Raw genomic sequence first — 26,014 nt, 5'->3', positions numbered from 1 at the left:
AAGACATGGAATAAGTACGAAATACTCAGAAATTTTTAATCTCTCCAAGAAAGAGGCCAGGTGGGAGAGATGGGCAAGAACAAAGAGAAGAACAAGGTCATTCTTGATTGAACAACAACAACAAACAAAAAAACATATCCAAGAGACACATTCAGCATGAAGATTTTTCATTGTCAGCTTCATCTCCTTTGACTTTGGGTCCTTTGAGGACATATTGGCCATATTTGTTGGTCGTGGACTGAGGGAACATTTCTGGATTTCACCAGCTGTAAAATATTGACTCTTTTATATGGAATCCTAAGAAAGGCATTGGCAAGTGTTTTCACTTCTTCACATATGTCTCATTTCCTTTCCTTTCTCTCTCTTTAAATCCTCTGCTCATCATCTCACTTCCACTGACCTTTAATTCTGCATCTTCCATTTCTATTGGTTTCCCTCGCTCATGTAAACTCCTCCTCTCTGACTTTTGACATTGGCCTGCGCGCTCAATCATTTCTTCTAAGTAATCTTTCCCATACACCACTGCCCACATTTCCACCACTCTTTTCTTTCCATCTCCTCAACTCTAATTTCATCTGTAGGTGGATACGCACACAAAGCTTCTTTCTTAGAGCCTGAAAGTTGTCTTTTCTTTGTTATCTGCTGTATCAGGTACTATCTGTATCCTTCCACCATGTTGGAGTATATGTCTCGCAGGAGTCGGTCCTTGCTGTCTCTTTCGCTGACCTCTCTGGCCCTAGCGCTCTCTGTGCTGGCCTTCTGCACCTCATACTGGTGCGAGGGCACACATAAAGTGGTCAAACCTCTCTGTCTGTCGCCTGTGAAAATGAAGAACTGCGGACAGAACAACAGCCAGCCTTACACAACTGGTAAGGATGTGTCTACACCGGAAAACTGTTTGCAAATAAGATCCCAGTCCTATAGTCATTGCATAAAGCACTTGACTGGCATGGCATTGCTAAGAAGCGCATAGAGTGCAGTCTCCTATGTTTACATACTATATATAGATGTGTTTTTTCATAAAACTACTCTCCTGAAAATAACCTATTGCATTTTCAAACTGTAAAAATCAGAGATTTAGAGGTCAGTACTTTCTGTAGTGTGTCAAACAACCTCTACAAATCGAATAGATTTTAACCCCACTTACACTGAGGGAGATTATCACTACATCTAAATGTTATTGATGTCGATTCAAAACGAAGGTTTTCCTTCATATTAGGTGAACACTGAATTATTTACATGCAAGAGGGATCCTGGACAACATTGAAAACATGGCCGTCTGTATCATTGCACATTTCTAGTCAATAGCAAAAATGATGGTATGTGTGTATAATAGAACAGAATAGATTTGAAACGGTCAGTCTCTTTTTATTCCATTGTTTTTTCATGGAGTTAAATTCTCTCTCTTTCCTCAGAGGTCCCAACAGCAGACCCTAAGAAACCAGATTCCAATGTGACAATGTCCCCAAAGCAGAAGGAGGAACTGGACCGAATGAGAGCCAAAAATCTGGCAAATGCAGTCCACTACATCTGGGAGACTGGGGAAGACAAATACATGTTACGCTACTTTCACACTGGCTTCTGGTTGTCCTGTGAGAAACACAATGAAGGTGCTTGTGAGGGTTTATGCTTCTGTGCTTCTTTTTGATACATGTACATTTTTAAAGAAAAAGTTATTAAGCAACAAAACATAAAAATTCACTTTTACTGACAAAATAACTTTTCTTCTTTTTGGCTGGATGGAGCCTTGGAATGTTCTTCATACAAAATTCCAATTAATGGAGTTTCTTGAGTCCAAAGAAAATGACTAAAACACAATTAACACCTAAAACAACTGTCATGCGGCCATCTGTCAAAGCTGTTCTTGATACTAATGTCCAGATTCAGTCCCTTTGAACATCTGTTTCCTGTTGTGCCATTTCTTTCCTCTCATTTATCTGACATGGGGTCACCCCAGTTCTCAACATCTGCTTCAACAAGTCAGTCTTACACAACTCAGAGGACACGGCTACAAGTTTCTAAAGTTACATAATAGATAGATAGATAGATAGATAGATAGATAGATAGATAGATAGATAGATAGATAGATAGATAGATGGATGGATGGATGGATGGATGGATGGGTGGATGGATGGATGGATGGATGGATGGATGGATGGATGGATGGAAGGATGGACTGACGAACCGATGGACAGATAGGTAAACAGATAGATGGATGGATGGACTGACGGACGGACGGATAGTTACACAGATAGATAGATAGATAGATAGATAGATAGATAGATAGATAGATGGACTGACGGACGGACAGATAGGTAAATGGATAGATAGATAGATAGATAGATAGATAGATAGATAGATAGATAGATAGATAGATAGATAGATAGATAGATAGATAGATAGATGGACTGACGGACGGACAGATAGGTAAATGGATAGATAGATAGATAGATAGATAGATAGATAGATAGATAGATAGATAGATGATAGATAGATAGATAGATAGATAGATAGATAGATAGATAGATAGATAGATAGATAGATAGATAGATAGATAGATAGATAGATAGATAGATAGATGATGGATGGACTGACGGATAGACAGATAGGTAAATGGATAGATAGATAGATAGATAGATAGATAGATAGATAGATAGATAGATAGATAGATAGATAGATAGATAGATAGATTCACCAAGAAACAATTGGCAAAGACTGTGCTTATTCTTCACAGGTGAGAAATGTCGGAGCTTTATTGAATTGACCCCTGGAGAAACACAAGGTGAGAGATTTATGAGCTGTACATGTAGAAAAACTCTTAAAATGTTCATGAAATAGCTAAACATTTTTTTTGTGTCATATGCTGTAGGAGTTCTGTGGCTCTCAGTCATATCCGAGTTTGCATACATCAGCCTCCTGGCGATGGGCTTCCTTCTGATGTGGGTGGAACTGCTGCTCCTGTGTCTGAATAAGGAAATGTATGCGCTCAAGATTAATGCTTTTGCTGCCATGTGCACTGTGCTATCTGGTGAGTTTCTGAGAGCTTTGGTGAAAAATATGGTTCTTAATCAGTATGCAACAGAGACAAACAGGGACAACTATATCTTGTCTACATTTTAGGTCTGATGGGAATGGTGGCACATATGATGTATACAACAGTATTCCAGATGACTGTCAGCATCGGGCCCAAAGACTGGAGACCACAGACCTGGGACTACGGCTGGTCGTTTGCGTAAGTCTCCATCTTTCTCTTGTCCATACTTTTATTTGCTTCCCTTTATTACTGTGCTTTTCTTTTCTTTTTCTATCAAATACCTGCAATATACAGTGGGCTCCAAAAGTCTGAGATGACATTGAAAATCTGGGACTCATTATATTATTTAAACCGGGAGATAAACTGAAAGTTTTTTAAAGGTTCAATTATATTTATATGTATGTTATTATATTAATTATATAATTATTAATAAGAAATGTCACATGAGCACCAAATCAGTATATTCAAATATTTCTGAAGGATCATGATCACAATAGTTTTTACTGTATTTTTGATCAAATAATGCAACCAAGGGGAGCATAAGAGACTTCCTTCAAAAATATAAAATAAAATCTTACCAAACTTTTGAACTTTAAGTTGCAAATCATCATTTAAAAAAAAAACAAGATTTGACTCCTTATTTCACAGTTATGTCTCCTTTGGTGCTCCTCCACAGCATGGCTTGGATCTCCTTCAGCTGTTGCATGGCAGCAGCCGTATTCACCCTGAACTCTTACACCAAAACTCTGATCGAGATGAGGCACCGTGCCCGGATCCGTCTGGAGGAGGCCCGTGCCGCCAGCCACGCGCCGCCCTATGATGAGGTCATCATGACCAGTGGTGGGAGCCTCTACTCGGTCAGCCAACTGGTTCAGCAAAGCCAGAAGGGTGCGTTTATCGACACTGTGTGGACCCCCAGGGAGGAAGGGTCTGGTGGGGGTATGGTGGGGGCGAAAAGTCCTCACGGACTGGTACTGGTGAGGGGGTGCGGGAGAGAGGGATGCGAGGACTGCGAGAGAGAAATGGATGAGATGGAAGATGCATTAGAGAGGGAAGGGAATGATGAAATGTGCTGAGGAGACATGATAATAAGGTCTGGCTCTGATATAAGGGACATTCGCACAGAAGAACGCCCAACTAAACTGCAGGAAGTCCTTCATCATTGGCAGCACCAGTGACCAAGTTTACATGCATATCATTTTCGAATTAAGATCCATACTTTGGTTAAGCCTTTATTCTGAAAAAGACGTTTACATGTATTGCAGCTATTGAAACATTCCTGTGTTCATATTCCGAATAAACACACGTCAAGGTTCTTATCCTTTTATTCTTTTCTCAAAATACTGGAGATGCTTTTTGGAAGTCATTTTGGACTTTAAATCAAGCATTAAATGCCATTTAAGTCCTTACAATTCCACACAAGAGTGGGACCCCGTGTTAAATGTCCTCTTGTCCTCTTCGCTCCATAAATCTTTCTTCAATAGTTTGTTCACTCATCGATTCAGATCGAGAGTTTTCGCTTCAGGAATTCTAAGAACATTTGTGCTTTCAGTTATGTCTGGGAGGCTCATTCGGATTACATCTGTCTCTCTATCTTATGTCAATCTGTACAACCATTCTTTACTTCATTTTATTTTGGGGTTTTTTTCATCTGAATATGCAACAAGATGGAGTGATGGACAGATTACAACAAACACAGGAATCCCAGCAGCTTTAGACAGATGCTTTCAAAAGCTGGACAGAAGATTATGTGAATAATCTCCCCAGTAAGAGACAGAATTCAAATGAGAGATGGAGAGATTGAGAAATGCTACGACAGAGATCAAGTGAGAGATGGAGAGAATGAGAAACGCTACGACAGAAAATCAAAGTCACAGAGGACAAGAGAGGAGAAATGCTTTTTCTTATGTTTTTTTCTAAATAGAATGTTGTCTCAATGGTTAGAATATTTTATTATACCGCATGCATATTGTGGTAAAAGCAGACACAAAATTGCATTTGTTGTAATTTAAAAAAAGTTCCAACCCTGGCCAAAGAATATTCAAATCAAATCATGTTAGCTGTCTTAAAAAAGAGAATACTTGTGATATGTCATCTTTACACCACTGTAATGCAATAATAATATTACAGTGTAATATAGTGCAAAAATAAACCATGTAAATCTTGTTTGGATGAAATAAAAATAAAAAGCAATGACACCATATCTTAATGTGAGAGAATAATCAAACAACTTCAACAATTTCACATCGGTTTCAATCCCAACACATTTTGAAACCCCACTGGACACTAAAAAACAGCAACTGAACATGAACCTCCAAACTACAATCTAAAAAAGTATATTAGAATTGCTGAATAAGGTATGTGATTAAACAAAGCGGCGTACCTACAAACCACTAATTCATCAAATGCATGAAAGAAATCAAATACAGTATACCGTTAACTTAGATATTACGGTCAAAATGGAATGCACTATTTTTTCTTTTAAACAGATATCTATTGCTTAATAGAAAAAACTAGCAGAACACAATGGTGATACAAATTAAGGATGGTGAATCTTTAATGAGCACATTTAATGTACAACAAATGCACATGAAGTCAAGCATGAGAAAACTTCCGTTTGCGTGATCATGATTATGTTGGATCATTTATGGTCATACTGAATGAGCCGTAGTGCAATCTCGCTATCTTGGACGGCGTGGATGAACTCCCCCTCTGCGATTCGCTCTGCATGTGTGAGAGAGAATTTGCTATGTAAAGTTGTCTGTATGCTAATATCAATGGAAGCTTGTTTCCGCCATGAAATATAAAAAATAAAAATAAAATAGAAAATTGTGACTTTTTGTCTCACAGTTTTTTCTCTCGCAGATGTCAAAATTCAGACTTTTTTCTCCGAATTACAATTTTATTCAAACTATATCTCGCAAATTGGACTTTAGGCCTTCACTGTAAAAAAAAAAAAAAATGTGCTGCCTTAAATTAAGTACAATCAACGTGGATGTTTAGGTCATTTCAAAATTAAATTACATTAAACTGCCTTTACATTTTTTTATGAATCTTGTATAACTTTTTTAAAAAGTTGAAATTGCTATAGCTTTACTTATTTTGGCGAGTTAAAGCAATGTGAAACATTTGTGGTCAACTTATTGATCATATAATTTTTTGCAGTGTTTAACTAAGTTTATGTCTCACAATTCTGAGAAAAAAGTCATTAAAAAAGGTAATTGTGACAAAATAAGCTTATTATCCTGACTTTTGTTTCCTCGCAATTTAGAGTTTCTATCTCACAGTTCTGCATTTTTCTTAGAAATATGAAAATAGAATTGTGAGATATAAACTCCCAATTCTGATTTTTTTTTTCTCGCAATTGTGAGTTTATGTCTGGCAGTTCTGACTTTTTTTTCTCAGAGTTGTAAGATATAGACTCGCAATTGTTCGTTATGAAGTCCAAATTGTGACGTGTGCCTGGTTTTACAGACAAGGTGTCATGATCCTGGTATTCTCCTTCCTCTCTCTGTCTCCCTCTGCTGGTCACACACGATATCATCTTTCATTCACACACACACACACACACACACACACACACACACACACACACACACACACACACACACACACACACACACACACACACACACACACACACACACACACACACACACACATGTAGTGTTTCCATATTTTATGGGGACTTTCCATAGACATAATGATTTTTATACTGTACAAACTGTATATTCTATTCCCTTACACTAACCCTACCCCTAAACCTACCCATCACAGAAAACTTTCTGCATTTTTACATTTTCAAAAAACATCACTTAGTATGATTTATAAGCTGTTTTCCTCATGGGGACGAAAAAATGTCCCCACACGAACAAGGATTTCAGATATTGCCATCCTTATGGGGACATTTTGTCCCCATAATGTAGGGTTTACCAGGCCACACACACACACACACACACACACACACACACACACACACACACACACACACACACACACACACACACACACACACACACACACACACACCCTCCGTTCAGACACAACCATTTACTATTACACTCTTTCTTCTCTGCCAGTCGTCTCTCATCAATTATCGTTATTGCATTCATTCCCTCTCACCTGCTATCTCTTTTCCTCTGATTAGTTGTCCTACTTCTTGTCTCCATTTTCCACTTATCCTTTGCCAGATTATTACCAATGATTATGTACATGTCTGATCGATCTCCTGATTATCTTATCCTGTCTAGTTTTGTTTGGTGCGCCCTGATCTGCTGGCTTCTCTGACTGTAAGTTCGCTTAAGTTATACTCTGCCCAGTTATCCTGCTGTTGAAGACAAGAGACGGGTACCTTATCGGATTTCCTATAATCTGGCCATCATGGACCCAGCGATGGAAAACCCCATTCAGACGGCGATCGAGCTTCAAGGAGCCATGCTGGGCCGTCATGAGGAGGAACTGTCCACTACCAGACACGCAGTGGATACTTTGGCGGCTCGGATGACCAACCTCTCTGAGCAGATACACCACCTTCAGGTTGATCCTCCACCCAGGTCTCAAGACGTTCATGAGTCCAGGGTTAACAATCCGCCCTGTTATCCCGGTGAGCCTTCAGAATATAGCTCCTTTTTGACTCAATGTGAGGTGGTGTTTTCTCTTCAACCAGTCACTTACTCCCAGGATCGAGCCCGGATCGCCTATATTATCTCCTTGCTCACCGGGAGGGCACGCACGTGAATGGGGCACGGTGGTTTGGAACGCCGAGTCGGACTGTTTAAACCGGTATTCGCTGTTTAAGGAAGAGATGACCCGAGTTTTTGACCGCTCCGCTCATGGAACAGAGGCTTCTCGTCTCCTCTCGTCTCTTTGTCAAGGTAGACGTTCGGTTCCCGACTTTGCTATTGAGTTCCACACCCTGGCTACTTCCTGCGGATGGAACGAACCCGACCAAGTTGCTTGTTTTTTGGAGGGACTCAATGCAGACATCAAGGACGAGGTACTTTCCCGGGAACTTCCTGCTCGTCTCGACGCTTTGATCGACCTGGCCATTCGCATCGACAAGCGATTCGAGCTCCGGCGCCGAGCTCGCAGTATGGAGTCTGTTCTCCTCTCTCCGCTCCCCGCTACTACTATTTCCTCCTCCGCGAGCGCTGGGACAGAGCCTATGCAGCTGGGAGGGATTCGCATTTCTGCCGCTGAACGCGAACGCCGAATCTCATCGACTCTGCCTTTACTGCGGGTCGGCTGGTCACTATGTGTCGACATGTCAACTAAAAGCCAACGCTCGCCAGTAGAGAGAGGGTTAATGGCTAGCGCTACTGCCCTTGTCCCTCCACTCAGAACCCGCACTACTTTATCTTCTGCTCTCCACTGGCCAGGCTCCTCCGTTTCCTGTCAAGCCCTAATCGACTCGGGAGCTGAGGGAAGTTTTATGGATACAGGGCATTCCTTTAATTGATTTAAAAGAGCCCACTTCTGTTTTCGCTCTCGATGGCAGTATCCTCGAGAAGGTTCACCGAGCTACCATACCGGTGAGTTTTACTGTCTCTGGAAATCACAGAGAGACAATTTCGTTGTTGATTTTTCGTTCCCCCTATACACCTGTTGTGTTGGGCCATACTTGGCTTGTGGACCACAATCCTCAGATAGATTGGTCCAGGGGATCTATTCTTTCATGGAAGTTATCATGTCATGTTAAGTGTTTAGTGTCTGCTGTTCCCCCTGTTTCTTCTGTTTCTGTGTTTCAGGAGGATCCAGGTGATTTGTCTGGGGTGCCAGAGGAGTACCATGATTTGCGGGCGGTCTTCAGTCGTTCCCGGGCCACTTCTCTCCCTCCCCATAGACCCTATGACTGCTGTATCGACCTCCTTCCTGGCACGACCCCCCGCGTGGAAGGTTATATTCTTTATCTGCCCTAGAACACGAAGCCCTTGAGAAATATCTCTCTGAATCCTTAGCGGCCGGTACTATTGTCTCGTCCTCCTCTCCCGGCGGCGCTGGATTCTTCTTTGTGAACACAAAGGATGGTTCTTTGCGTCCTTGCATTGACTATCGTGGGCTGAATGACATAACAGTAAAGAATCGCTATCCGCTTCCCCTTATGTCTTCCGCTTTCGAGATTCTGCAGCGTGCAAAGATTTTCACAAAGCTGGATTTTACGCAATGTGTATCATTTGGTGCGCATTAAGGAGGGTGACGAGTGGAAAACTGCGTTTAATACTCCCCTTGGGCACTTTGAATACCGGGTCCTTCCGTTCGGTTTGGTCAACGCCCCCGCCGTGTTCCAAGCCCTGGTAAATGACGTTTTGAGAGATATGCTTAATATATTTGTTTTCGTTTACTTGGATGATATTTAGATTTTCTCCCCCTCTCTCCAGGTGCACATCCAGTACGTTCGTCGGGTTCTCCAACGACTTCTAGAGAATCGTTTGTTTGTAAAAGCAGAGAAGTGCATGTTTCACGCCCAGTCTGTCACGTATCTCGGTTTAGCCATTTCGGCGGAGGGGATCAGCATGGACCCCACTAAGGTTCAGGCTGTCACCGGGTGGCCGGTGCCTGACTCTCGCGTCGCTCTTCAGCGTTTCCTTGGGTTCGCTAATTTTTACCAGCGGTTTATCCGCAATTTTAGTCAGGTAGCCGAGCCCCTTACTGCGCTCACCTCCGTAAAGTCTCGTTTTGAATGGTCTCGGGCTGCTGAGACAGCCTTTGATCATCTCAAGTCTTTATTTACTTCCGCTCCCATTCTGAGTACTCCTGATACCTCCTACCAATTCATCGTTGAAGTGGACGCGTCAGAGGTAGGTGTTCGGGGCCATTCTCTCCCAACGCCTTTCCACTGACGGCAAGGTCCATCCGTGCGCTTATTTTTCTCACCGCCTCACTCCGTCTGAACGCAATTACGACGTTGGCAACCGCGAACTGTTGGCTATTCGTTTAGCTTAGGGCGAGTTGCATCACTGGCTAGAGGGCTCCTCCGTTCCTTTCATTGTCTGGACCGATCACAGAAACCTTGAATACATCCGATCTGCTAAGCGTCTTAACGCCCGTCAAGCTATTTGGGCGTTATTTTTCGGTCGTTTCAATTTTACCATTTCTTATCGCCCTGGTTCGAAGAATGTCAAACCCGACGCGCTTTCTCGTCAGTTCGTTTCCCACGAGGAGGTCCCTGTCAAGGAAGAGATCCTTCCTCAGGGATGTGTCCTCGGCACATCCATCTGGGGAATCGAACGACTAGTCAAACGTGCTCTTTCCCTTGTCACCGTTCCCCGCCAGTGTCCCAGGAACTTGTTGTTTGTGCCCATCACTGCGCGCTCTGCCGTTCTGCAATGGGAACATTCCTCTAAGCTTTTTGCTCATCCTGGATTCAGAGGAACGCTTGCAGCTATCCGCCAGAGGTTTTGGTGGCCCACCTGCGAATGTGATATCCGTCGATTCATTGCGTCTTGCTCTGTCTGCGCTCAGACCAAACCCAGTAATTCACCTCCCGCTGGTCTTCTCCGCCCGCTTCCTATACCGTCCCGTCCGTGGTCCCATATCGCGCTCGATTTTATAACAGGACTTCCCCCCTCGGGGGGAAATACTGTTATCCTCACGGTCGTTGACCGTTTTTCCAAAGCCGCTCATTTTATCCCCCTTCCTAAGCTCCCCTCCGCCAAAGAGACTGCACAGACTGTCGTTGATCATGTCTTCAAGATTCACGGTCTTCCCTCTGATATCGTTTCTGACAGGGGACCCCAATTCACTTCTCAATTCTGGAAAGAGTTTTGTCGACTAATCGGTGCGTCTCCTAGTCTCTCCTCCGGTTTTCACCCGCAAACTAATGGTCAGGCCGAGCGCGCCAATCAGATTATTGGGCGCATTTTGTGCAGTCTTGCATTCCGCAACCCTTCGTCTTGGACTGAACATCTCCCTTGGGCTGAATACGCGCACAATTCCGCTCCGTCCGCTGCCACTGGCCTATCTCCTTTCCATTGCTGTCTTGTGTAACAACCGCCGTTCTTTCCGTCCCAAGACTCCAATTCTAGTGTCCCGTCGGCCAAGGCCTTTATTCAACGCTGTAGATGCACATGGAGAAGGGTGAGATCAGCTTTATGTCATTCTCGTTCTCTCACTCGTCGAGCTGCTAATAGACACCGCGCTAAGAGCCCTAGGTATGTTTGGGGTCAGAGAGTGTGGCTCTTCACCCTTAACCTCCCAATACAATCCATTTCTCGCAAATTGGCCCCCAAATTCATTGGAACTTTTCGAGTTTCTAAGGTCGTGAGTCCTGCCACTATCAGGCTTAAACTACCTCCCAATCTCCGACGTATACATCCAGTGCCCCCACTCGTCCTACGTCTCTTCCTATTCGCGTTGAGGGTTCTCCTGTCTATAGAGTTCGCAGGCTATTGGATGTCCGTCCTCGGGCCCGCGGTCATCAATTCCTGGTCGATTGGGAGGGATACGGTCCTGAGAAGAGAACCTGGATCCCCTCCCGGGACGTCCTGGACCGCTCGCTAATTGATGACTTCTACCGCTCCCGTCAGTCTCCACCCTCGGAAGCGCCAGGAGGTGCTCGTTGAGGAGGGGGTACTGTCATGATCCTGGTATTCTCCTTTCTTTCTCTGCCTCCCTCTGCTGGTCACACACGCTATCATCTTTCATTCACACACACAGACACACCCTCCGTTCAGAAACACCCATTTACTATTACACTCTTCTTTCTCTGCCAGCCGTCTCTCATCAATTATCGTTATTGCATTCATTCCCTTTCATCTGCTATCTCTAAGTTTTCCTACTTCTTGACTCCATTTTCCACCTCTCCTTTGCCAGATTATTTCCAATGATTACGTACGTGTCTGATCGATCTCCTGATTATCTTATCCAGTCTAGGCCTGTTTGGTGCGCCCTGATCTGCTGGCTTCTCTGACTGTAGGTTCGCTTAAGTTATACTCTGCCCAGTTATCCTGCTGTTGAAGACAAGAGACGGGTGCCTTACCGGATTTCCTTACTGCTGTTGCTGAGGCTCTTCTCATCTCCTTCGTTGTCTCTCCGGGACCTGCCAGCCCAGCCCATGGTTTTCTTCTCTGTTGTTTCTATATTAATTAAGAGACTTTCTGTTGCTAGCCCTACGTGGCACATCCCTTGGTTATATTAAAGACATTATTTATCTGCTATCGCTCTTGGGTCCTTCCATCAGACATCCCTGACACAGGGCTTAGATTAAGCCAGGATTAGCCTAGGCCTTAGTTTAATAAGGACATCTAAGTAGCTTTTATAAATGTTCCTTAGAAAAAAACACAACTGCATCTTGAGACAAAACAATGGCACTGAAATATTTTTTGTTAAACCAGTGCAAGTTGCGTTCAGTTAAAACAGCTCAAACATGCATTAGGCTTAAGCTTTGTTTGTGAAACCAGTAGACAGGGTAAACGAATTGTGAAATAAAAAGTCACAATTACCTTTTTTATTTTTTATTCCATGGCAGTAACAAGCTTCCATAACTAAGAACAGACCATCTTTAGTTTTCTTACCATTGTCTTTTTTGTCAAAGATGGCCCAGAGTTTCTCTGCTCTCTTCTCTGGCGTGCTTTCATCACTGGGTAGATTTGCCTGCTTCTCTTTGGGTATGAGTTTGAAAAGGGCCTGATGGGAAATCAGAGAGAGCTGGATTAAGTTACTTGCTTGAATTAAATAACAGAATACCTGTATTAGGGCTGCAACAACTAATCGATAAAATCGATTATAATCGATTATGAAAATCGTAGTCAACGAATGTCATTATCGATTAGTTGGTCTGCTTACGTCACGGGGAGCGTTTACTGGTACGCACACACACGCAAGGTCTCTCTCCCTCAGGCGCTCTGCCGAGCGCGCACGCTACACGGTTTGGAGCAGTCTCTTCTGTCTCGAATGCGCGCTCTAGATTTCGGGAGTTTGAACTAATTCGCGGGCATCAGGGAGCCGCAATCAATATGCGGGAGACTCCCGGGACTTCCGGGATCTTGGGATGTCTGTATTTTGTCTCGAGCATCAGGTTGCGCAATCAGTTCGCTCGCAACGTAAGTGATGGATTAAAATAGCGCTACCGCAGAAATAGGTTAAATTAAAAACAATGCAAATATTGATATTAGTAAAACTCAATGTGTGGCTTTTGCACTTTTTAAAGTACACTTTTACACATAAATACCCTGATTTACGGTTTTATTTAGTTATAATAAAAAAAAAATCTAATTTAATTTCTATCCGATTAATCGATTAATCGAAAAAATAATCGTCCGATTAATCGATTATCAAAATAATCGTTAGTTGCACCCCTAACCTGTATTAGAATAAAGTTTATTAGTTTATTAACATGCAAAATGTCAAGTCCCATAAAATACTATACAACTTTATGCAATAGTATAGTCAGGGTCACTAAAATAGCAATAGTAAAATAGTAATAGTATTCCTTTCGTAAATAATTACTATGACTTTTTCTGTTCAGTCTTTTGAGGGTTTTTTTCTTTTTTTTGGTGATGTTGTTGTTGGCCATTACATGGACCTATTCTTTGGATAACATCTTATGACGCACAAAGGCGTATTTCCAAATCTGTTATTTTGTGTGCTAAATTTATTTCTCCTCACATTCCCTCGGCTCTCTATCTGTTTGGCCTGAGTGCTAAATATATCTTACTCCTTCTTTAGAGCTTAACTTGCTTGTTTGGCGATTTGTTTGCATGTTGATTTGATTCACCCTAATATAACTTAAGTTACCTAACAATAGGTCAATGCAAATAGATGAAATGGTGCCAGCTGTGCCAATCTTACTTAAAAGCTTTGGCAAGATAAAGATTTGGAGTGCACTTCTACCCCCAAAATATAAATCTGCATGACAACAGCATGAAAAGGTATTATAAATGAAATTAGCAGACTTTCAATTAAATGAATCAGTCTGCAACTTTTCAAACCGTAAAAAAAGTCAATATGCAGAACATGAGTTTTGCTAAAAAGGAAATATGAACATTTTCAGCAAATAACTATTTAAATTTTGGTCTGTTCACACAAAACTATTGCATGACTTCAGAAGACTTGGAATATTGTGTGTAAGGCCTCACACCAAAAACAATAACTATAAAGTTTAAATAATCTTTCTAATTATTTGAGAATATAGCAAAGTCCACAACACATTACAACTATAATGATAAGGACACAGAGGAATGATTTCATTGGAATCACTTTCAGAAAGATTTGTTCCTGATGGTGAATGATTAAAACATTAGCAACCAATCAGTATCCATCCAACTTAATGGGATAGTTCACCCAAAATGTACTTTTTTACTTTTTTACTTATCTTACTTATTTTACTTTTATTTACATTTACGTATCCTCAAGTTGTTCCAAACTTGTATGAGTTGCTTTCTTTTGTTGAACACAAAAAATATATATTTTGAAGAATGTTGGTAAACCAGACAGTTGAGGTATATTGACTTCCATAATAGGAAAAAAAATGACTATGGAAGTCATTGGCTAATGTCAACTGTCTGGTTACCAACATTTTCTAAATATCTTATTTTGTGTTCAACAGAAGAAAGCAACTCATACAGGTTTGGAACAACTTGAGGGTGAGTAAATAAAAGAGAGTTCGAGCATTTAAATCCACAGACATCATAACTGCAGAGCCCACTTACAATACACAGGATGTTATGTTACGTTGGTGTCGACATTCATTTTTATTGAATGTGATACAGTGTAAACTGTCTCCCTACATGTCACACGAAAGAAAGTAATACACGTTGACTAACAGACATGTGAGTAAATGACGAAGGAATTTTTATTTTAGGTGATCTGTTTCAACACAATAAACCAGTCGAAAAATAGGGGTTTAACACGACTGAAAACGCAACACAAATATGTCACATTCTCAGCGTTATCACGAGAGCATCTTCTTTTATGACCAATTTTCTGTCAGGGCAAAGCTACTAAAGTTTGAAGAATCTTGCTGGGCAATTTTTTGTTTATCTGAATTAAACATACTGTAAACCCTAATGCCCAAAATAATTAATTGGTTTGAGTTTGGTCAAATTAAAATAAACTAATTAGTTCAATCAAATTAACTTTAATGAGCATTTAGAACATTCTTTTTCTTTTGAGTTCACAAAACTGACACATTTTAAGTAATTGGACATTGCCATGACACTCGAAAGGGAAAGTAAATGCTAAAATTAAGTGTTATGTAATGATTTATGTGCAAGATTAATGTTAAGTTGGAGATTTAGTAATGTTTAATGTTTTGCTATGCTATTTTAGAAGAGTTTCTGTTATGTGTGATTTTTGGAGGGTTACCATCATGTGACGAGTGACGCATGAGCTTGGTTTGAGAACAGGTACATGTTAAATGGCTATATAGCTTTACTCTTTCAGCATTTAATATGCAATGCTAATGCTATTAAAGCATTGTGTTACCAAGTAGAAATTAGCATTTACTAAATTAGCTAGTTTTATCTATAGCCAAGTTTCCAGTACTAAAAATATTTAATTTGAGATTGCATGGTAATTTTAAGCAAAATCTGCCTGTTCTGCTTACTTCAAATACCTTCAATTACTTCAAATCTTTTGAGTTTTGCCAACTTTTTTGGGTTTACAATGCAGTTTAATGGCACAGGCATTTGAAGGAAACTCTATTGTCACCATGAGTACTCACGTACAACAACCCAATAATGCATGTTTAGTATTCACAACATTTGATGTAATATTACACTTTTTATTTTAGAATGAGAGTTGACTGTCTCTATATGATATGACATAAATAAGGGATATCATTTATTCTGTTGATTCATCTGCAACATCTCTGTCCAACACCCTACACTACTCCCTGGGAAATTGATCGGCCATTTCTGAGAAGAAGGCTTAAGAGATGACATGTCATTGAATCCCCCTGTGCCCCTGGTCTTAAATCCTGATTGCACATTGAGGCGCTTATCTCTCACACAGTACCCACCACTGAATCCTTCTGCCTCCCTCCGCAATGAGTTCTTATAGAGCTTGAGCTTAAGGATGATGTCACTCCATGCTTGTAATCACTGATCTTAGGTCAGCTTTGATGTTAAATGCTCTTTGTGGTTTAAACGTCACTGTTAAAACAACCTGACTGAGACGCATTCATTCAGCCGTGATTCCTTATGAATTAGGTGTGGTTTCGCCCCACCAGGCAAACTTACCAGCTCCACCAGTCACACTGGGGAAATTTGGCAGGCAAAAAAGGTCAATTGTTCATTGTCAATAGTGTAGCAATATATGAATCACAGTTCACACAGAAGTCACTTTCAAATCAATCAACTTTCTGTTGGTAAACGTGAAATCTGTGTTAGGATTTTTTTTCGGCCAATCGAAACTCCCGATCACATGAATTCGGAAATGGCCTTATTTCACCCGCAAACTTTCACAGAGCAATGGTAATTGTGATTGCACCTTTACTGTCTGAGAAAGTTAATGTTAATACTAATACTCTGAGAATAGCAAAGTCCACAACACAACTTCTAGCCACGACACAGATTAACCATGATGATAAACTATAAAAAGCATTGATAGCCAATCCGAATCAGCTCCGACTTTAAAGGTAATGGCTGAATTTCGCCCATAAAATTAATTCACCTTTACTGTGGACGGATTTTACGTTAAAAATGTTTAATCTTTATGTATTCATAAAGACTTTTGGAATTTTTAAGTGGCCCATTAATTATCTCTACATAAAATTCCATCACTCTTCATTTAATTAATAGTCTGGCATTTATTTTTTATTTATTTCATAATCGTAGGTTTTCTGTAAGTTACTGTTCTGACGGTACTTTTACCTACCAACTGCATGGCTAGTAGAGAAATAAATACAAATTATTTATTCTTATTACCAGCCCAATGCGTTAACATTGACTAAACCAATGCATACAGTAAGCCTGGGGGAGTTCTGTTCTGTGAAGACTATCTGTTTGTCTGACCAATGGCAGATGGAGGGAGTGTTCATGGGGAAACCTGTTTGAAATCATTTGTTTGGGTGATGCTAGTGGTACAGAATGGACACACTTAAAGCTAAAAAAGAATATCAGGAAAATAGAAAAGCATAATATTTTTTCGTACTATATGCTATGATAGATCTTGGGAACTGAGTCAATCTGTGGAATACTGGTTTGTCCACTCCAGTAGGATGGAGAACACAGCTCCTTCAGCAGCTGTTCTTGTACATTTTATGTGAAATCTGTTCAATTTCTTACCTGGCTGAGTTCAATCACTTCAGGTTTTGTGATGTAACCATTCTTGTCCACATCAAACAGTGAGAAAGCCCACTCCAGCTTCGAGGTGGACTTGCCTGAGGAGGTCATGTGAAGAGCAACAACGTACTCCTGAAAGTCTAAGGTTCCATCATCATTGGCATCAAAGGACCGAAAAACGTGTTGGGCATAGGCCTTGGCATCACTGTCGGGGAAAAATTTACCGTAGATCTCCTCAAACTGTTGTAGTGTGATGCGACCTGATGGACACTGCTTCTGGAAGTTATCGTACCACTGGGTGATCTCAGCTTCGGAGAACCTGGTGGTCAGCTTGAGGTCATCCAGGATCTCTCTGGGAATCCCTCCACTCTGTGCGTTTCCCATGGCTTCCCTTTGAGTAATACAGAGGAAATTGATGCACTAACAAAGGCTTGTAATTGTGTCCTTGTTAAGGATCAGATGGAATGTTAGTCACTCAGGGTATCCAGTCAAAACTGTAAATTAGCACAGCAAAGTACAGGAGTGAATCTGACAAGAACAAGTGTTGCTCATATTTCACACCAACATTTTTTGAAATTTGTCATAATGTCATAATACATCATTCAAAAATACAACATCCTAAAATATGGCATATAAAGGCCCTTTCGGTCTTACAATGGCTGCCGCCTACGTGTGTCTGTTAAGTCCATGAGACCGTAGGGTGTCCCATTTGTCACTTTAGGTTTCGGAAGGGTGCTGTTGAGCGCTCCCTTTACGGTCGATATGCGCCCTTGATGCGCACTTTTTCCAAGCCCACAGTGAAGCAAGATGACTTCTTGATATTTTAATGTCATGCTGGTATTACAAGAATATCTATCACAAGAGCTATTTTCAGTCACTGTATTCTTTTCCTCTTGGTTATTTTCTCTTTTTGCCTTTGTATTCCGCTGTATTCGACCAACTTCGCATTTGTGGTCTGCTCTCCGATTTTAATTTATGACATATCCCATGAATAATTCACTGGAATGCACTAAGAATTTCTCGTTTCTCTCCCCAAATCCTCACCCCTGATAGCATGTCTATTTGATATCTATATCTGCAAGATGTAATTTTAGAGTGTTTGCTCATCTGCAAGTTGTAGTTTTAGAGTGTTTGCTCATCTGCATGTCTCTAGACACTTCCTGTCAGGTGTTAAATAAACATTTATAAAATGTCTAAGATGTAGAAGCCTTATTAGTGGCTGTTTCTATGGGCCGCCATACTACGTTAGCGGTCTACCATATTGGAACGCTCAAAGCCGGTTTGTGAATATTTGAGTGCAAGTTGACTGTGAACATCTATATTTGCAATAGATTTCAGCAGATTTTGCTAAACTAACACATGACATTAAAAGGTTCCCACAGTATACACGAATCCGACGAGCGTTCTGTGTAGGCTGCCATCTTGTGGCGACGCCATTACTGAGCTGTTACCGGTATGTAAACAAACGTCCTTGATAACCCACCTTCGATGACAGCTACAGTCAGGCAGAATGACTTGTTGGGTTGAAGATGTTAGACAGTGGCCTCCAGTCACAGATGATGGTACAAACGATTTTACAGATTAATTATGAAAATAGCTTGGCAAGCTAGCTAGGCTAACGTTAGCTAACGAGGAAACTATAAAAAGATCTGTCCATTTGGCAACAATAATGAATGACATCAAATAAACGAATGCATGGTTTTCATTTGTGTCCATTATTTATCTAATTTTCACATTGCAAAAGGCAAGGGTAAGTTAAAGCTAGAAAGTATACATAATATCGACCAATTAGTGTTTTAAACCATGGAAAGAGGTCAATATAACAGCAGGAAAACAATTATGTCACATAACGTTACATTTAGCTCAGGAAAGCCATTTAATGACCATAGCATGTTAATTGAATAGAAAAAATAGCTAGAGAGGAGATTTTGCTGAGCACTATATTACATATTTATTATATATTTTTTTTACTTATGTCATTAAATAATTATTATTATAACAAAAACGGCATTATATTTAATTTAATTTGTTATTTAAAAAAAAAATCTGTCACAGTCAAGCAAATCAAACATTAACTACAGACATAACAGTAATGTTACTAACGTTACTGCCCCAATGCGCCCCTTCTATTTTTAAAGGTATTCAAGAGTATTTTCTCCTTCGCCTGGCATCCGATGATCAACAAAATGCCAACTACAGGTCACTGATAGAGGGTCAAAATTATCTGAGCTCCGGATGGGTTGGTCAAATAATGCACACTCTACACGTAAATCGCAGGCTGTTTATTCCAGTGGACGCAAGTTGCAACTAAAACAATAGGAGGCAGTGGCGCAACGCTCAGTGGCGGTTCTAGACCATTTCAATTGGGGGGGCCAAGCTGGGGCCAGTTGTACTGTTAGAGGGGCCAGTTACATTTAGACGTTATTGTTGTCATATAATTTTCTGCACTGCACTGCAGGCATTAACAGGCAAAATACCATGTTTATAATCATTCAACAATGTATTTGCATTTCCATTATATTTTTACATTTGCATTACATATTCAGTATTAGTCACAGTAACTGTAATTGACATGATGTCCTTCTTTCTCTTCATTTTGGTGAGAACTATAGAGCAAAAGCAATGGGGACCAAGAAGCTTATTAATTCATTTACTGAAAATAACTGACTTGCTAGGTAACCATGTCTAACCGTTTACAGGGTTCCTGCACACTTTTTAAAGTCAAAATTAAGGCTTTTTAAGACCTGAAGAAATCAAAATTCATACCGTACATTAGGGGTGTGGAATATTGACAAAAATATATCTCAATATTTTCAATGTTTTGTTGATAATTAGATGATATTTTACTGATTGTGTTTTTGTGCTGGTGCCATGGCTGGTTTAGGCCTGTTGTTGACAGCAGACTCACAAAGATATTCATATTTTTTAATATTATATGCAGTGGTCAGTTAACAGCAGGGACCGAAATTCATTTTTTAATTAATTTTTAATTAATTTAATTTGCCACCTTAAATCGATTTCCAGGGGCATTTTCACCTATATATGGACATTCTTTCTAAACTTATTTAGAGTTATGAATCACCTTTTATGTCAAATACTAACATTCAAATTATACAGTAATTATACTTATTTATAGAATAATACTTAATTATACAATAATTATACAGTACCACTGTTACCAGTCAAATTAATTCATTCAATCAAAATCCATGTTTGCAGTGCAGTCTAGAGGTGACACAGAAGCGGCATTAATATATTTACACTCCATTTACAATTGCATAAATAAAGCTATGAGATTTTTTTTTAAAATCAATATTTAAACATGAAATGATTTCTAATTTTAACGTTTTAATTAAAGGGTACTTTAAATATGAAACTAAAACCGCCAGTAGGCGGCGGAAAGTCACAGAAGTGAGTTGAGGGATTCATTCATTCAACCGATTTGTTCAAACGGCTGATTCATTCGGGAAAGGAGCAAGTGATTCCTTCAAAACGCGGATTTCAGTCAATAAATCATCGCTGTCTGTTGCATTGAGACTCTGCTACGGTTTCATTTTGAAATTCTAGTCGGCGAAATAAAGGGAAAACAAACAATATTGACAATAATGTGTCTAAAATGTAACTCATGTTAACTTATTGTTAATTTAACTGTTGTATAACATCAATATCACAGTTGCAATTGTGCACGGGAAAACAGCACTCTTGCTGATTTGATATTCTAATATAAGAACATAATATGATATAAGACATAAACTAATTTGGGGACATATGAACCGCACACAGCAGTGAAAGGACGAGAGACAAATGCGATGTCAGCTCACAGTGCCTCGTACATAGTTAAAACAAGTATTACAATATTTTAATAGACAATACACATCGCACACCCGATACGCACATAAAGAATGAACTTGCAACTGACCAGCTTTCTCCTTCTCTCCTCTCTCGCGTGCAGGAGACAGACGTTATTCTGCCGCGATTCCCGCGAATGTGATGCGAATTGTCACGTGAACAAGCAAATCCACAAAGATAGAATAATACAAAAATAATATGCATATAACGATAACAAAGATAGCAAAAAACAGTTTTGTAAAAATTATTTCACACTCCATTTAGGGGGGCCACAAGGGGGGCCAAACTTGTTGTCACAGGGGCACGGACCCCCCTGCACCCCCCCCCTCTAGAACCGCCACTGGCAACGCTACCCAGCAACAGCTCAGTTATGGCGCCCGCTTACTTCCGGTAGTTTCGCCGGTTTTGGGTAGTAACTTACATATGTAACAGAGTTACGTAATGTAATTACAAAATAAATGTAACTGTAATCAGTTACAGTTACTCATAAAAATTGTTAATGATTACCATTTAAAGGTAAATGCCTCCTGCCATTTAAAGGCCGTTTAGTAAAGCGATGCTATTCTGATGCTTTTGGTTCTCTTGTTTGAAATTGCAGCGTTATATTTTTAAATTTGTAAAATTGTTTGAATTTGAACCCTGCCTGGTTTAGATGTTTGAAAATGATTAACAGTTGAAAACATTTGTTAGAAATTAAGAAAGGGAATCAAAAGTAATCAGTTATATTACTTTAATAAAGTAATTAAAATAGTAGTTACTTGCGAAACGCTGACCTTTCCAAAATGGCGGATGCGCCAACGTGTCTGGAGCGGTCGAATGTGGCATCTACGTAGCCTATACATACCTATGGTTATTTTTGCTTGCAGAACTTTACAAATTGTAACTTACAAATTATGGTTGACTTTTTTGTGCATATTTGAACATTTTTTAGTCAGTGCTTATGCCATACAAGTAATTAGATATGAAAGTGTCCTAGCAGTAAACAAAAAACAGTTTAGTCCATGCGTTTTTGCCTAAACTATTTTACAGATTTAGCCTGATATAAGATCCTTCCATAGCTTTATGTATTGTGCACAGAGCTCATTCAAATAAATGAAGAAATAATAAATATAAAATCACTGTAATAAATGAACTCAGGAGGATATAAGAAGTTATATGGAGTAAGTGTTTAATGCAGTGATATAATGATTCACATATGTGCAACATATGTGCAGCAAAGAATATGCAAGATCTGAGTATCATTGTACTCTGAGAAATCAATATATATGTGTGAATGAAATTAAATATAAATAAATGAAAGTAACATGCTTACCTGTGGTTGTGGTTCAAGGATGAAGAATCACAGGGCAATTAATCAAGGTGGAGTGTGGGAGAGTAATGAGGCTGTGTTGAATGAGGCGGCTACCTCTCCATACTGGGTTAAGTCAATTACACAAGATTGCACAAGGCTCAGACAGAAAGAGATTTACATTTCATAATGCACAGTTTCTGTTCTGTTCTTTTTAATCCCATATTCATTGTAGTCTCTGTTTCAGCTAAAAGGCTCTGACAAATGGCTAAAATAAAGTACACCTTGATGAGATGAATATTGTTCTATACAGCCAACTGTTTGCCACAACAAACGATTTTTACATTTAGTTTTATGTTTAGATTTTTGTAGTTTGTTATTGGTGGTATTGGTTGCTTTATTATAACAAAACCATTGCTAAGATTGGCATCTTTAAATACAAAACGTACTTCTACAGTATATATCCTCAAGGGGTGCATATGAGATCAACTATTAGTGTCTAGAGAGAGGGATTTCCATTTCCATTCAGATCTTCATAAATCTCATTAAACTAAGTGGTGATGGTCTTTTCCTCTTGGTGTGCTGCCCAGATTTACAGCATCTTGATAAACTTTAGTGACCTTTGAAATAAAAACTGTTAATGCAGTTATAAAAAGACAATTAACTTTAAAGCAGCTATAAAAAGAGCAAAATGTATACTTGAAATTCTCATGTGAAGCATCATTATTAGATTATTAATGATTAAAAACATATATTTATTTCGGGGTGAATTCAGGTAAACTGGAACTGTTTGCCATTTAGATGACTGGGAAAAAATGTCACAGTTATCCTGAATTGATTAATGAATTTAATCAATTTGAATGTTGAATATCTGCTCTCTTGAATACAGCCCCAGGCAAGCCTTTTTTATTGAGGTTTTTATTTATTTATTGGAAAGATGATAGCAGTCACGTAAAGGGAGATTTATGTAATTTAAAACAGAAAGAGAAAACCAAAGTGCTTCAAAAACGCTCCAATTTAAATGTTGCCTTTTGACATTCTATTCAAGCAGTCCTTATTTTTAATCTGTATCCTTCTCTAACACTAAGTTTATCTTTGCTCCTTTTAAAGCGTTGGATTTTCTCTGGGTCATAAATACATCCTGCCAGTCTTGTTCTGATCAGCTTACTGTCCATAGTCTACCTTGTCCTGCCCACGATAATGTCCCCATACCAGACAATCCCTCAACAATTGCTCTCTATATAAAGAGAGAAATAAACAGGAGTTGTTTAAGAAGGGAAAGAACAAAAACACATGCCAGGGAAAGGAATGCCAAGCTTCAGGGCACAGGTCATTTAATGACTGGTATACAGTTATATTAAGTCTTCCTGTACTTGATTAAACCCACATAATTTACTGTAAACATTCCCCATTGAGCATGTCACAAGATTTAACACTGGGAATCCTAATTGTGACTAATCTATAGCTAATGCCTATATGCCTATCTGTATTGTACTTTTTCAACAAATGTGAACATAAATATAGTCAATGAACATAGCTGCTTAACATAAAAAAATACAGTTTAAAACTATTCTTTTTTTTTTTTTTTTTGCTATTTACTTACAAAAATTAAATGGGCAAATATATAACAATTAGGCTACTCAAGTTTCACAGACTAAAATGCATGTTTGAGCTGTTTTAATTAAAGCAACTTGCACTGTAATATCTTAAAATATGTCATTGCCATTGTTTTGTCTCAAGATGCACACCAGTAATGTTTTTTTTTCTAAGGCACGTTTTTAAAAGCTACTTAAATATTTGAACTAAGGCCTAATCCTGGCTTAATCTAAGCCCAGTCTGTAAAACCGGGCCTTAAATTGTTAAAAGTCTTGCAACTTAAAATTGTTGGTTTATAACCCAAAAAAAAAGGGGAAAAACATGTTTGATCATTTTTCTTACCATGGTAACACTGTACCATAATGTTCCATTAGTTATTGCATTAATTAACATTGAGTAACAATGAAAAATACATTTGTTACAGTATTTGTTAATGAAACTCTTTACACGTTCTGATTGGTTCGTTTAATGTAACGTTCTCAGCTAATTGTTTTCAAGTATCCATTACCATTTCCCTTTATAACCACCATACATCCAAATGAATATACACTAGGTGCTTCTCAGTTATCAATATCCCTCCTCGTTTCCTTGGTCCTCCGTCCTCCATCCTGGAAACCGATCGATCTCAACCATCCTGAGGACATCTCAATTCTCTGCAACGCTGAGGTGAGGAACAAGGAGTGAGGGAGCTTCCAGAGGAGTTATGACAATTTTATATTCATCAAACTAAATGGAGTAACTTAAAACCCAAGTTTGCTCATTTTAAAGCAGCCTTTAAAATGTAATTTGAGTCTGTAAAGTTTTAAAACAATCAAAAAGCCCAAAGATCTGTATCTCTGCTAAATTAATTTAACATATGTTTGTGATGCCCTTTTTTAAGTTTCTTTTTATTTTTTTATTTAAATTATTGTTGTTTCAGCTCAAGTTATAGGTACTTACCAAATGTGCAAATGTTACACTTAAACCGGCGCTGCACAGACCGATCGGTTTATGACATCAAAGTACCGCGAGAGCAATTAGAGAGCAGACGGCTTTTTATGCTTTTGAATCGCTCTCGCGGTACTTTGATGTCATAAACCGCTCGGTGCAGTGCCGGTTCAAGACAAGTTGAACAAGCCTTTCCTTGTCGAGAAACCTGCACACGTATAAATTCTCCTCCCCCTTCACATCTGTCACAATAATTTTAATTTATGCTTCACCTTTGCAAGTTCATATATCACACATATCAACAGGGCATATTGCTAGATCTTTATTATTTATTAATTTCTTACATAACCAAACTTTAACAATAAAGGGCAGATCCTTTGAGCGCAGCTGATGACGCAATGAAGTGATCAAGAATATTCCACAATACAAATTAAGCTTTCATTGTTAGTTCATGTTAGCTCAGGTCTAATAAATTATAAACAAATACAACTTTTGCTTCTAACAACGTAGTAGTAAATGGTGAACTTAATAATAACTAAAATTAATAAATATTTTAGAAGCATTTTTCATTGTTAAATAAAGTTAATTAATGGAATCTTAAATGGAATCTTAAAGTGCTAGCCAATAACTTCAGTAAAAGTGCTAAATGGACAATCACGTTTTTATTGTTTTAAATTAGGCATTAATACACTCTAAAAAATGTGTTGCCTTAAAATAAATTTTGTATCAAAATATCCAAAAACCACTTGCACATTATATATTTTTTTCAATTATGTACTAACATTATCCTAAATGTTTCCAAGAATTTGTAAATTCAGAGAAATTCACAATCTTAAATAGTGCCCGTACCTTGTCACTTAATAGTGACCCGTACCTTGCCTGTCAATGACATAATATCCGCGTTTTCCCTGGTTTTCGCTTGTACTGCCATAGTAACCATGGCGTGAGATGTGGACAACTGTATTACGTCTAGCGGGACGCTGTAGTTGTTTCGTTCAAACATTATGGATCATGGCAAGCAGACTTTGGGACAAGTGGTTGGCGTGGCGTTTTCGAGATGCCGAGAGCTTCGTGGCAAACTTCGACTTGACAGAGCTT

The 26,014-nt window shown here is 39.2% G+C and overlaps 2 protein-coding genes across 3 annotated transcripts; one reads left to right on the top strand and one right to left on the bottom strand.

The window, feature by feature from the left end:
* Positions 1-526: 526 nt before the first annotated feature.
* On the top strand, positions 527-5,863 carry LOC143701741 (germ cell-specific gene 1-like protein). Its single transcript, XM_077195306.1, has 6 exons — positions 527-869; positions 1,416-1,610; positions 2,735-2,782; positions 2,870-3,028; positions 3,121-3,232; positions 3,711-5,863. Exons 1-6 carry the CDS (start codon positions 674-676, stop codon positions 4,108-4,110), a joined length of 1,110 nt encoding a protein of 369 aa, XP_077051421.1. The 5' UTR covers positions 527-673; the 3' UTR covers positions 4,111-5,863.
* rcvrn3 (recoverin 3) lies at positions 5,568-22,579 on the bottom strand. Of its 2 annotated transcripts, none has more exons than XM_077195317.1 (4): positions 22,418-22,579; positions 17,260-17,647; positions 12,547-12,658; positions 5,568-5,758 (listed from the first exon to the last, which is right to left on the bottom strand). In XM_077195317.1, exons 2-4 carry the CDS (start codon positions 17,638-17,640, stop codon positions 5,676-5,678), a joined length of 576 nt encoding a protein of 191 aa, XP_077051432.1. In that variant the 5' UTR covers positions 17,641-17,647; positions 22,418-22,579; the 3' UTR covers positions 5,568-5,675. The 2 variants fall into 2 exon arrangements, with proteins under 2 accessions (XP_077051432.1, XP_077051431.1); XM_077195316.1 differs by having other exon boundaries at positions 17,260-17,750; positions 22,418-22,577.
* Between the last annotated feature and the right edge of the window lie 3,435 nt (positions 22,580-26,014).

The sequence above is a fragment of the Siphateles boraxobius genome, unplaced genomic scaffold (assembly GCF_051911475.1).
Source record: "Siphateles boraxobius isolate OS27281-9 unplaced genomic scaffold, OSU_SipBor_1 33, whole genome shotgun sequence".
In the NCBI taxonomy this organism is placed as follows: domain Eukaryota; kingdom Metazoa; phylum Chordata; class Actinopteri; order Cypriniformes; family Leuciscidae; genus Siphateles; species Siphateles boraxobius.
The sequence above is the reverse complement of the archived record's forward strand: the minus strand, read 5'-3'. Positions and strand labels throughout refer to the sequence as shown.